This window comes from Apteryx mantelli, chromosome 3 (assembly GCF_036417845.1).
Source record: "Apteryx mantelli isolate bAptMan1 chromosome 3, bAptMan1.hap1, whole genome shotgun sequence".
NCBI classification, from domain to species: domain Eukaryota; kingdom Metazoa; phylum Chordata; class Aves; order Apterygiformes; family Apterygidae; genus Apteryx; species Apteryx mantelli.
Genome location: NC_089980.1, coordinates 40340808 through 40353350, shown reverse-complemented (window position 1 = coordinate 40353350; position 12543 = coordinate 40340808). Strand labels below are relative to the sequence as shown.

General features: G+C 39.0%; 1 protein-coding gene across 3 annotated transcripts in view; it reads right to left on the bottom strand.

Annotated features, from left to right (window-relative positions):
* The window catches only part of TTC7A (tetratricopeptide repeat domain 7A), a 191929-nt gene that overhangs the window by 62027 nt on the left and 117359 nt on the right, over window positions 1-12543 (bottom strand). For all 3 annotated transcript variants that reach the window (XM_067293169.1, XM_067293170.1, XM_067293171.1), the window contains 2 exons: window positions 4304-4420; window positions 455-552 (listed from right to left, as the gene is read on the bottom strand). In XM_067293169.1, the coding sequence (XP_067149270.1) occupies window positions 455-552; window positions 4304-4420 (215 nt within the window). The remainder of the gene's footprint in view (window positions 1-454; window positions 553-4303; window positions 4421-12543) is intronic.

Genomic DNA, 12543 nt, shown 5'->3' with positions numbered 1-12543 from the left:
TACCATATAGTAAGCATCACACAGTTTATGTAAAAATCCAAGACCCAATCATCCTCTAACAGAAAATGACATTCACATTCAGCTTTCCAAAACAAGAATATTATTAGCTGGCATGAACAGGACACTTAAAAGTGTTAAATTTGAGGGGAAAAAAGGGGGGGGGGACTGAATTAGTTATTGCAGAAGTATAATAAACTCTCTTCTAATACATTTCATGCTTGTCTCAGAGAGCTTTGTAAAAGAAAGTAGGAATCCATGTCTGTCTGTGTTTTTATAAATGGGGAAGCCGAGGTACAGATAAACCATAGTGACACACTTAGCAGCACAGAAGCGGCCCTGGAGACAGGTCCAAGAGCAGAGTCCATACCTTCTGACTCCCCACCAGAAAATAACACGTTCTTCTCTCACAAAAGTACATACTTAGGATGGGAAAGCAAAAATCTTGTTTCCTCACCAGAATCAGTGTCATGAGCATCCGGGAGTGAGAGATGCATTCCATTATGCTTTTTGATCATCGGCATTTCTGTAACACTACTTTCTTTCTCAGAGCCACTGTAAAGAAACAAACCCGTGTTATCTAGTCACCTTTCAGCAGAGAGACCATGCTTTCCTCAGAGCAGGCAATAATCTCATCTAACTTCTACTGGAACTGAAAACTCAGCCTTCGTGGTGCAGGCAATCATCTTCTTGAATGTGTCATTTTAACATCCCCAGCCCCCCAAATGTAGCAGAAATCAAATAGAGACACAGTGCCCAGCAAGGGCTCCAGGAGGTGCGCCACCACTGATTTATGTAATTGTTGAGGTCTTCATGAACCACTGCACAAGGACCATGTTGCCAGCTGGGAGCCAGATCAGAGAAGGCCAACCAGCGCCCCCCCCAACACACACCAGGAAGAAGCACTGTCCCTTGGGTTTATCGGCAAAAGGATTTGTTCACAGGTCTGCTACGCTAATCCTTTCAAAACAGACCAATTACCATCTTCCATACAGGTGCTAATTTCTTCATTTCAAAGGGATTATCTTCTCCTGTGTAAGAGGAGGAGGAGGAAAATAAAAGCTACTACATAGTACTGCATTATGAAAGGAAGAATATCTGGTTTGCTCTTTGACTTGACTTCTGTTCTCAGCAGAGGTCTTCCAAAGGGAAACTCTGATAAAACCTCGGGTGCCTAAATGAAAATCACTTAATGCAGATCTCCTGAGCCTTCCTGTCACCACATAGACTGCCATTCCCCTAGGATCAGATGGTGATGATATCTCCTCTCATCATCCATTAAGGGACAAAATATCAAAAGGAGAAGTGACTGTCCTCACTACTTTTTTCTGGCACACTACCAAGTGTGCAGCTCAGCCTTTAGACAATATTGCCCCAGGAAAAAAAGTTATCACAGACTCATGATTGCTCTGATGTCTAGTTTTCTAGTCTAATCAGTCCTTTGGTATGGATTGTACAAGATTCCCTTTGAATTTGCATTAAGCTAGCAAAAGAATTAGCTTGGGACTGCTAGTTGGTTTTAAACATGATTATTCTGTTATCATAGAGAACAACAGAAAAAACAAACAAGTCTTGTCCTTACCAGCTATACAGTCTAGGATTGAAAGCTACTTATTGTCATTCATCATAGTCATAATCATATTTACAATAGCTAATTAACCTTTTACTTGGGCTTTGTAATCCAAATTACAGTTTCTGTTAGTGGGCCCTGAATTCTTGGCCATTCAGATTTGTTCACACAAACCTCTAGCCTTGACTGGGCTTCCCTGACTTCTGTACTGTTTTACACATTGACATGCCATTTGAAATTATCTTGCTGTGGCAGACGTAAGGAAAAACTAAATTCTCTGTACTGCACCTCTGTCTTGCCTACCCAGAATTTGCACAACTGTTATTGCCTTGGCTGGGGACTACTCGTGGAACTGCAGGAATATCCCCTTATTGCTGGTGCATTATGTACACAGGAACATGGCAGAGGCACTTAAAAATATAACTAACGTGAGGTAAAACATGTTTTGACGCATTAGTTCAGCACCAAGATGTCAGTGTGTAGGCACATGGCTGAACACTGACTTATATGCCTATATACATTATATATTATATGCCTACATAAAGGACAGCTGAGGAGACTGGTGGATAGCATAGGTTTGGCAGTAGTAAAAACTGACAACAGGAGATCAGCATTCAGAGTAGTCTTGATGAGATGGCCTCAGTCAACAAAATGCATCTTAATACAGCCCATGACATGGCCTTTTAACTGGAAAAACAGACTGAAATCCCAGCCTAATAAGCAGATGGAGCATATCCTGCAAAACAATAATTCCCAGAGGCTTTAATAATCCCTGGAAAAGGGCTGAACATGAGCTCCTCCTTCAAAACTGCAGCACAAGGCCTTAAACCAAGAATGCCTTTCCACACACCAAAGAAGGGACAGTAGCCAAATCATTTGCCACATGCATACAACAATGGAAAGGCTGATAGTGGGATGCCAAATGCAGCTCCAATGTCCATGTTTTAAAAAGTAGTTGAGAAAGTGAATAAAAGAGTCACAAGAAGAGCTGAAGGAAACACTTTATTGTTATTGTTATTTAGTTTGTTATTCAGTTATCAGAAAGAAGACAAGAGAGGACTGGAGCATGGCATATGAATACCTGCCTGGGGAGAAAATATTGGGCACTGAAAGACTCTTTAGTCCAACAGAGAAAGTCATAATAAAGATTGCAAAGCTGGGAAACTGAAGTCATACAAATGCAACCAAATGTAACTAAAATGCAACTTAACAGTATGGGTGATTAGCTACTGATTGAACTAGTGAAGTGTTGTATACACCAGATCTCAATTTCTTTATACAAATGCAGGCTTCTCTTTTTCAAGAGGCTCTAAAAAATGTCCGCGTCCAAGTCCCACTGACAAAAATTTCCCTTAATTTCCTGTGAAAACCCAACCCAGAGTATTTTGTAACTGTTAGTTGATACTGCTGCAGTTTGCTTCAAAGAAGGGGCTTCCTGGGTCACTGAATTCAGTCTTTAATATTGCAGGTACCAATTTCATTCTTGTTACTTTTCAAGCAGTACCTCCCAATAAAGAATGTGGCGTGAAGAATTTTTTTTAGAAAGCCAAAAAGTCCCTCTGGGAATAACAGTGAAATATACATTGGAGTTCCTAAAAACAACCCTCATTTTTGTTTTGTTTAGGCTTGTATGGCTGATGCTTATCAAAAGCCTAAAGCTGTTGCCTCTTGGCTCTTTAACTGTAAGGGCCAAAACACAGCTTGGGACCCAAATGCAGTACAAATGGCTGAACTATTTGTGTGTTCTCCAACTTACTCTCTTCACTCTCCAGTCTGCAGTCCTCCCTTGCAAGAGTAAGTCTTACTCAGTCCTGTCTGTTCAGCTTGGATTTGCTCAGCATCATGAGGACTACTTACAGCATAAAGATTATTCGCATGAGAGGTACAAGACTGAATCCTTACATAAAGAGTCTAGGGCTTATGGAAATCAACAATTCCAGCCTGTAAGAGGCCATTTCTCTTCTGCTATGTAAGTGTCTTGATTTTTGTGCTTGGTTTGCTGCTGATAAGCTGAACCAACAAGGAATTTCTAATAATACCTCAAGGTCAACACAGACATAGATATGCATCATTCTGTACATACAGTTCTGGTGTTTATAAGGCCTATGTAAATACGTACACAAATTGGGGAATACTACAAACTTTCAGCAACTTGCTGACGTGACTGTTGCCATCAAATATGCTGTTCTTTCCCATCAGACACAACCTCTCTGGACATTACACGTAAGAGGTAAGTACAGTGTCAGGATAACTTTCCCAAGATAGTTGTACTGTGGTACCATGACTGGAGCAACATCCAGAGTGGGTGGGAAGGAAAATCAGCTTGGTAACTTTCACATATCTTAACTTATTCAGCTCAGGACTGTGCCTCCCCTCCACATTCCTGGGTAGTAAAAAGCACTACAGACTCATTCACCTGAACAACAGCAAAAAGATGCTCAGCACTATTGGAAAAAAAAAGAAAATCAGTCCTCCATTCTAGACATCTGAATAAGGATAGAGATGTTCAATTTAAACATCCAGATCAGAAACTCTTGGTTCAAACTGCTTCTTAAAATCTTGCTTTATTATTATTATTATTTTTTAAATCATGGCTGGAAATATTACATGTTTCTTTTTTAAACAGTTCTGTTTATCACCCTTTTTGCAAAGTAACTTCAGTATCTGGACAATTAAAGAAGAAAAATGCATTTTCATTATAAAATCTGAACTTGTTAGACTATGGAGAAAGCCCACCTGTGCTGTGAAACATTATATACCATCTGCCACATCTGCAACATATGTCTGCAAGTCACCAGAGCCTCTTCAGGTCCTTTATGTACCCATTCCAGTTTTACTTTGGTGAAGAGTAAGCTGCAAGATGAAAAAGAATAACTTTGCTTTATTGGTGTCTCATAAATGGGATGTGGAGAATCAGTATCACTCTAGTGAGATCCTGGCAGCCAGCATTTTTACTTGCTTTTTATGTCCAACGCTACAAGAAAACAAGAATCCCCACACCGTAACACAAAACATTTCATTTGGCTCAACTTTGATTCCCCACAAGGAAATGAGAGGATTAACAATATTCCTCAGCTGCAGTCAAATTTGCGTCACAAAGTTGGCAGGGCAGTGTTAAAAGCAATACATTACAAAATTAACAAGGTAAAACACACAGTGAATCTCATTTTATTTTGGACAGCATTAAAAATAAAATAAAAAGGAATTGCCATAATACACAAGCCAAACTGCTTTTTTAGCTTGGTATCTTCCTATGGCATTGGCTTGTATAATAAATTTTGGACAAACATGGGGGAAAAAGCCCAACACACTTAATAAACCTGCACAATTATGTAATGCCTCACAGGAAGGAAACACATCTTCCTAACTCCAGCTGGCAATCATCTTATGCCTCCAGGCAAGACAACTGATAGCCCTTGCACATTTTTGTTCTGGCTAGTGTAACTGCAGCTGCTATTCTTATACCTAGAGAATATGTACTTTCACAGACCACTGGAATTTAGCACAGTTAGGTTAAGGAGAGGTTAGGAGACAGATTTGGTAATGACACAACTTACCACTGAAGCTAGAAAAGGAAGATAAACATTCAGAACCAAGGGAATTTGTCTGTCCCCTTTACTATTTTATACACCTACTCTAGTGTTTACCTTTGCTTTTTTGTTACTGATAGGAGCAAAAAAAAAAAGCTTTTAAAAACAGCCCCTGCTCTTGGAGATGCGGAGCCTTCTACCTGAAATGAGGTGTTCTCACTAAGGTTCAGGTACTTATTTTGGGGGGTAGATTCATGGATAGTTTGAACAAAAAATGTGATCGTGGAGGCTCTCCTAAAAAATAAAAATGGGACAAAACTCAAAAGAGTTGTTAACGATGGAAACTGGCCAGTGATGCATGTGGTTCTGTATCCCTTGGTTAACTGGGCCTGTATGAACGAGGCTTGATTTAATACAACAAAACATAGGATTCATGTACTTAGGAGCAAAGAATATATGTCACGCTACAAGGATGGGAGGTTATACCCTGGAGTGCAATAGTATTATTGAAGACAGTCTCATGAACGTGAAGTTCCTGAACAGTGATATAGTTAAGAGGTCAAGCAATCCTTAGTACTTATATACAGAAACACTATCAAGTAGGAGTTGGAAGATGTGATTATTTCTGCTTGCAGCATCAGCGAGACCCACTGGAATCCAAAGTCTAGTTCTTGTTTTTAAATTCTAAAAGGAGGCTAAAAATTGGATGAGGTTCAGTAAAAGGTTAGGCTGATGACCTGAAGTCTAGAACAACATATTTCATAAGAGGCTTAAGAAGCTCAATTGATTTAGTTTATCCAAGAAACAGCAAAGAAATTTTTCTACTCCAGTCTGCAAACACCTACATGGAGAAGAGATTCCTAATTGTGAGTCTCTGATCTAACTGAAAAGGCATCAGAAGATCCAAGGATGTGTTGGAAGCTGAAACTAGTCAACTGGAGATTATAAATAAATGCAAAGACATAACCATGAAAGCAAATAACCTTTGTAGCAACTACCCTGAGTACAGTTAATTCTGTAGTCCTTAAAGTCTTTTCAGCAAGACAGGGTAACTTCTGAAGAGCTCTGATATCGCACAAGTAGAAGCTATAGGTTTGATGTAGAGGTTCATAAATGAGATGCTTTGGACTGTGCTGTGCAGGTGGGTGAAAGTACATGATTGTCTACCATCCTTCTGGCAATGAATCCATTAAAAATATTCTACTAGTTTATGAAACTACCACATCGAACGATCTATGCTATTTTAAGTGTACTGAATATCTTTTAAATCACTATGAGCTTTCAAAGCAAAAGGCCTTCTTAACCACTGTATGACCTCCCTTGTGGCAGGAGAGTGGTGATCAAGGAGCCTAGGGCCTAGAGAAGAAAACAGTCATAACACATCCCTGAGTAATTCCACACCAATGGACATTGTAAGATACCAGTGATAATATTAATGAAATAGAAGAACATAAGAATGAAGAACTGGGTAACAGTCAACTACTATATAGTAGGGATATATTAACAGTGTTCCTCCTTCCTCTCCTATCTGTATGGATATAGATGGCTTAGTTATGTGCGGGCGATTAAAATAACTACATAATAATTCAAATAGTGCAGTTAAACATTAAAAAGACAAACACATTACAAACATGTTTCTTTCCATTATTCTAATGCCTACTGTTTACAGTGAGTATATGACAACTTCTTTGGATGAACATGCAATGCTCTGTCTCAGGAGAGAGAATAATTAGCGAAATACAGAAAACAAACAAATCCCTTGCAAAAACATAATGATGTCTCAGCAGGACATTATCGTCAGTCGTAAGAAACAGGCACACAAAGGTTAAAAAAGAAATCACGTAACTTTAGCAATCGCCTCTGCAGTGGGACATTACCAAATCTCTGAGCTACCAGGTGTGGTTGGATGTTGCGGCAGCTCCCCTCCAGAAAGATGCTGTTCATGTTCTTATATATAATAAATAGACCAGACAAAAGTGCAAATGGGAAGAGCATAAACAGCAAAAGGAATCAAAACATTCTGACAACAAAAGTAATGCAATAAAACATGAAAATTATAAGGTGGAAATAAAGCCAGTACATTAGGCAGTACATGCTATATGTATTCCACAGCTTCTAAGAAGTTTTGCAACAATAAAAATAGATAAAGAAGAATACAGGGAAAACTCTCAAGTGAAGCATGTGACGCAGTATCACTCTTACCTCAAGCTCATGATTTTATTACAGAGACAGCACTCTTGCTACAAATAAATCTAATGGGTCTACTATCATATCAGTGTGTGCACACAACTCCCATAAAATTCCCCATAAAAATTATGTATGCACCGATCTCACTTTATTAAATTTTCTTAATATCATTTTACTGTACCTTTGCAGGATGCTTTTAATATTAAGCAGAGCAGGCTTGTAAGAGAGTCAACATATAAAAATAGCCCTGAGATTATCAATACAGTCATTGGTAATTCTGTTAGCCCCTGAAAATGAAAACAAAGTGCTCTTGGCTAAAGCAAATGTATAAATTGTTAGTACATATGCGTAGGAAAAGAGAGCAAAAAATCCACAAATCATTCCTGTTAAAGTGTATAATTTCAGAGACAATTACAATGGAAAATAACCAGTGCTTACTCTTGATACTGGACTCTAAGCTCCCTCTCAAAACAGGTTTTTTTTTAATCGCGTATGTGGACAGTACCTAGAAAAAAGGGCTTCTAATCCCTGATGTAACTTCATGTTACTGTCACAAGCAAACATATCTATCTATCATTTCATTATGTGAATTCTGTCAAATTGAAATCTTTATATAGATGACTTTGCTGAGACAAATTAATTCGTATGAAGCTCTGAAAATTCAAAATTAGGTTTTACACATATCATTATTTCAGTTGTATGCATGACATAAGTAGTTGCTATAATATGCCAAGCACCAACAAAAAAATCAGGGACTGAAATATAGGAATGCCTAAGAAAACTTTCAGCAATAATAAGGCTATATTGGTTGATTTCAGGAGGTACTCAATATCTGTTTTCATAAATATGATTTCAGCTGCTAAGATTCAACAGGTCTCAAGGACTGAACAAGTACACCTAGTCTTCCTGAAAGATTTCTAATTTTATATGGCTAAATGCTCAGCTGTTAAGTTCTTTTTATATTGCCCTTGAAGAAAATATAACAGTGAATTTTTTCGTAACATTGAAAATCTATTGAGTTTTCATTTATTAATAATTTGTGAACAATTAATAAGTGATTAATACTTATTATCAGAAGGTTTCAGATGTGCATATTGTGTACTATAAATGCTTATGAGCACATCTATGGAAGAAGTTATAAGTTGCTAGGTTTAGTAATAACCTATTAAGTTTTTGATGCTACAGGAATATATAAAGATTTATTAAGCAGTAAATTATTAGGACTTTCTAAGCTACTTTAAAATGGAAGTAAGAAATGTAGCCCTTTAACTATACATTTACACAACGTCATCATGGGACCTCTGAGCCCTACTATATGACAAGCAATAAATAATAATAACATTATAATAAACAATAACACATTCCACTGGTTTTGAGTTTGAGAAACTAAATTAGGAATAATGAGTGTTATGTAGTCATTTATCAGTATGTTTTGCCATTCACTGGCTGCTTTTAACACCCTCCTACCCCCTGGTTTACCAGAGCTTGTCAGCAGCTGCTCAAAGATCTGTATTTCTTTGAGCTTTACCAGATCAGTGCCATCATTTCCCAAGGCCTTTCTTTATTGACTCAGATTCTTTAACTCCTAAACCTACACACACAACTGCTGTGTTGATTTTGGATTTTGAAAACTGAAGGAAAAAAAACACCACAGTAGTAATACGTTCCAACTCATGGAGATGACTATACACCTTATAATGAAGTCACTGAACTTTTGCAACTAATATTCGTATTTTGTTTCTTTCTTTCATTAAATGACAGGATATGCATTCGTGTGTGTGTGCGTGTTTAAAGCCATGTGTCTAGAGAGAGAGAGAGACCAGAGTCCTCTCTGTCACAGCTCCGAGGACAGCAACCGCAGTTTACCCCGTGACTGCTCAGTGGAGTCCTGGAGCAGAATGAGTGCATCGTAGTGCCACAGCACAGCCGAGTCCAGCTCACCCTGGCTGCCTCCTATGAGCCCTGATAAATACTCTATGCCAGCTCCAATAAAAACAGGGGAATGCCCTGACCCGGATGGGTAGATGGCCTGAGGGTGCTCTCAGAGGAACTGGGAAGGGTGGATTCAAACTCCCTACTCACAAGAGAGGCTGCAGAGCTCAGGTATCCCACAGCCGGGAGAAGCACTCCTGAATCAGTTTTTTTCCCCTTTAAGGGAATGGCTGCAAAAGGAGGACACAGATGGTTACAGGATATGGACTGATCTAACAGAACTAGAAAGGGGATGGAGCAGACAAGAAGAATGATCAAAGTTATGGAATGCTTTTGATATATGAAGATAGTAAATAGACTTCTCAGCCTGGAAAAGAGTAGGCTGAGAGAAGAGATGACAGAGATTTATAAAATCATGAATAGTGTGAAGAAAATTATGAAATCAAAGTGGTCTGCGTTGTTTTAATGAAAGCACTAAGGAATACCCAGCAAAGCAATCAAGCAGCATGTTTAAAATAAGCAAATGAAGTGCTTTTTCATACAACGTGTAAGTAAAGGGCGAAACTCATTGCTACAGGATGTTCTGGGAGCAGACACACAAATAGGTTCAAAAAGGGATTAGATAAATTCACGGATGACAGGCCCATCAGGGGTATTAAACACAAACTAATGCAACCTTTGGCTCCGAAAGCCTCTGAGCCACTCAGCTGACAGAAGCAGGGATGACGTATGAGGGGAAGGATCATCCTACTGCCATGTTTCTCTGTGCTTTCCCCTGTGCATCCACCAGTCGCCCTGCTGAAGACAGACAAGCTCTTAGCTAGATCAAGAATGGCCATTCTTATATTTTGATATAGCATAAATATGATTGCAGCCTATGTTCTTTTTATAGCCCAGATTGTCTGGTCTCGTTTCATCTGCCGGTACAAGAAGACAAGGTACTATGTAACTGCGGTATCTTCACATCAAATTAGCTGTTCAGTTTACCAGTTGTGAGCTAACTTCAGTGGCGAGTCACCTATACGAGGCAATTAGTTCCAGGTATACTCTTTCACCATAACCATTATAGTTTCATTAGCCTTCCCAGAGCACCTGCTAAAGCACTAGTTGTTTTATCAATAAGAAAAAAAAATGGCAAAATTGGAACACTGCTTTTAATATTCTGCATTTTTGTTGATAACATCAACATCAAAGTTGTTGTCTTCTCAAATAACTCTGTGCTTCTTGCAGAGTCTCCTGACATTTAAGGGCACATTCTCTAGTTAAATTAACGCCAGCAGTACTGACTGCAACCTCCTTTTATAACTTCATGCTGTGCCATGTTATCTATTACTTTCCCTACAAAAATAAATTGATCAGATACTTAAAGACATACAGCACGTTCTTACAGCTCCCTGCCCATTTACCTCACAAATATGAATAAAAAATAAAATAAAAACAAGAGGCTTGGTAGTATGTCCACAAAACAACAAGCTTCAGCCCAGGAAAACCAGCAGACTCAGAGCTGACATCTCCTTTAGAAGAACATCCCGCTCAGAGCCAAGCTCTTCCTTGGCAACAGAAATTCAGCTAATGTTGCTCTGTGAGCTGCAACTGTGACACCACTGTATAGGGTAAGAACGGCTTTCCCAGAGGAAGATTTTGGCTATATAAAAGTTCACAGGATGAAGATAATTTTCTAGACCTGCCCTCATGATACACAGTATCTGGAAGGCTACTGCACATAGAGTAGGAAGGAAATGGAAGAAGAGATGGTCAGAAAAGATAATTTGCAGCACTGACCTTTCAGAGACTCCACAGCAAAAACAAACAAGCGGTCACTGGCACAGCTCAAGTCCTGGGTGGTGTTTTTTGAAATGCCTCCTTTTGTAAGCTGTGGGCATGTGCCTGCTAGCAGACAGGCTTCCTGTCAATCAGGTGAAGGTCCTGTTGATGGGCTATGGTGCATAACTCTGCATGGACCCAAACTTCACTTCTCAAGACAAACATGTCTGCAGCCAGTCTGGTAACCTAATATACCCATTTTAGCACTCGGTTCCATAAGACTCACTAGCAATGCAGAGGGCAAATATGTTTCAACATTAATATGGCCCATCCAGTGACTGTCACTTACACTGAAAGATGATTTTGTAACAAATCCCCTTTATCTGCTAAATTCAGGCAGGTTGGCACTTAAAGGAAAAATAACAAAGAACTAACAGTCTTTGCTGAAGAAAAAGCACATTGATCTGCTGGGGAAAAAAAAGCATTGAAAGTCTTCCTTCTCTTCATCTTTCCTCAGAATTAAGCCATGCCTAATCATATGCAAAAAAACAAGGCACAAAAATGCAGGCGATCAGCATGCTTTTTTCCTTTCAATTGGATCATTCATTTGGAATCCCAGAGTTGCCATATTTCGCCCTTTGTTAAGAATGTAGGAATGAAGCTAATCATCAGCAAAGCTGATAAAAACTCTGAGTTTTTTTTCATCCCGTATTATATAGGATTCCTAGGGTGATGCACCTGAAAAGAGTTTTCACCTTCCTCTTGCCCTGATGAGGAACTGGCAACAACATGACTTTGTGTGAATGAAAGCACATGTCTCAGCTGGCGGAATGGTCAACTGCTAAAACCCATGACATTGTCATTATCCCCACAAAACTTCTCAACAGGAAACAAGACACATCCAAACATAAACTGTTTTCCAGAAGTGTGGGCGACGCAAATGCACAGACAGCAGCAGAGAACAAGGCTATTATAGAATCTTTATACTGTCAATGCCTGTTACAACATTAAAGAGAAATGCTAACTTTGTCACATCAATGAAGAACATCAACCTCGACCCCACCAATCTGCACTTCACTCACATGTACAGTTTGACAGAATTTGCTAGGATTATTTGATTACCTACATACATGCAGCTACCAGGTCTAAGTTGCTCATTATTTCTTTTTATTCTCACTACCATGAAGAGGCTGCCATCAAGCAGTTACAATCACACTGTACTACACATTAACTAATTATACAGCCAAATCACTGCATTCACATTAAACAGAAAAATCAGTCTACAGTTTGGCCATGCAGAGTGTTTTCATCAACTTTTTATAAGTAACTTCTCTGCTTAGGACAGTACAGTGGAGTTTCCCTTGCAACAGTTCTGTATGTTTTAAACTGAGGTTTAATTTTCAAGTGTCTCCCCATGTTTGTCTGTGAATTGTTTTTTCTCTGATAGGCTCCAACTACAAGGAGCACGCCTTTGCACTAGACACTGCATGAGCATGTTTGAAATTAGGGGCCAAGTCGCAAGCATTTGAGGGCTGAGAACTTAGAAGTCTACCTCCTATTTAA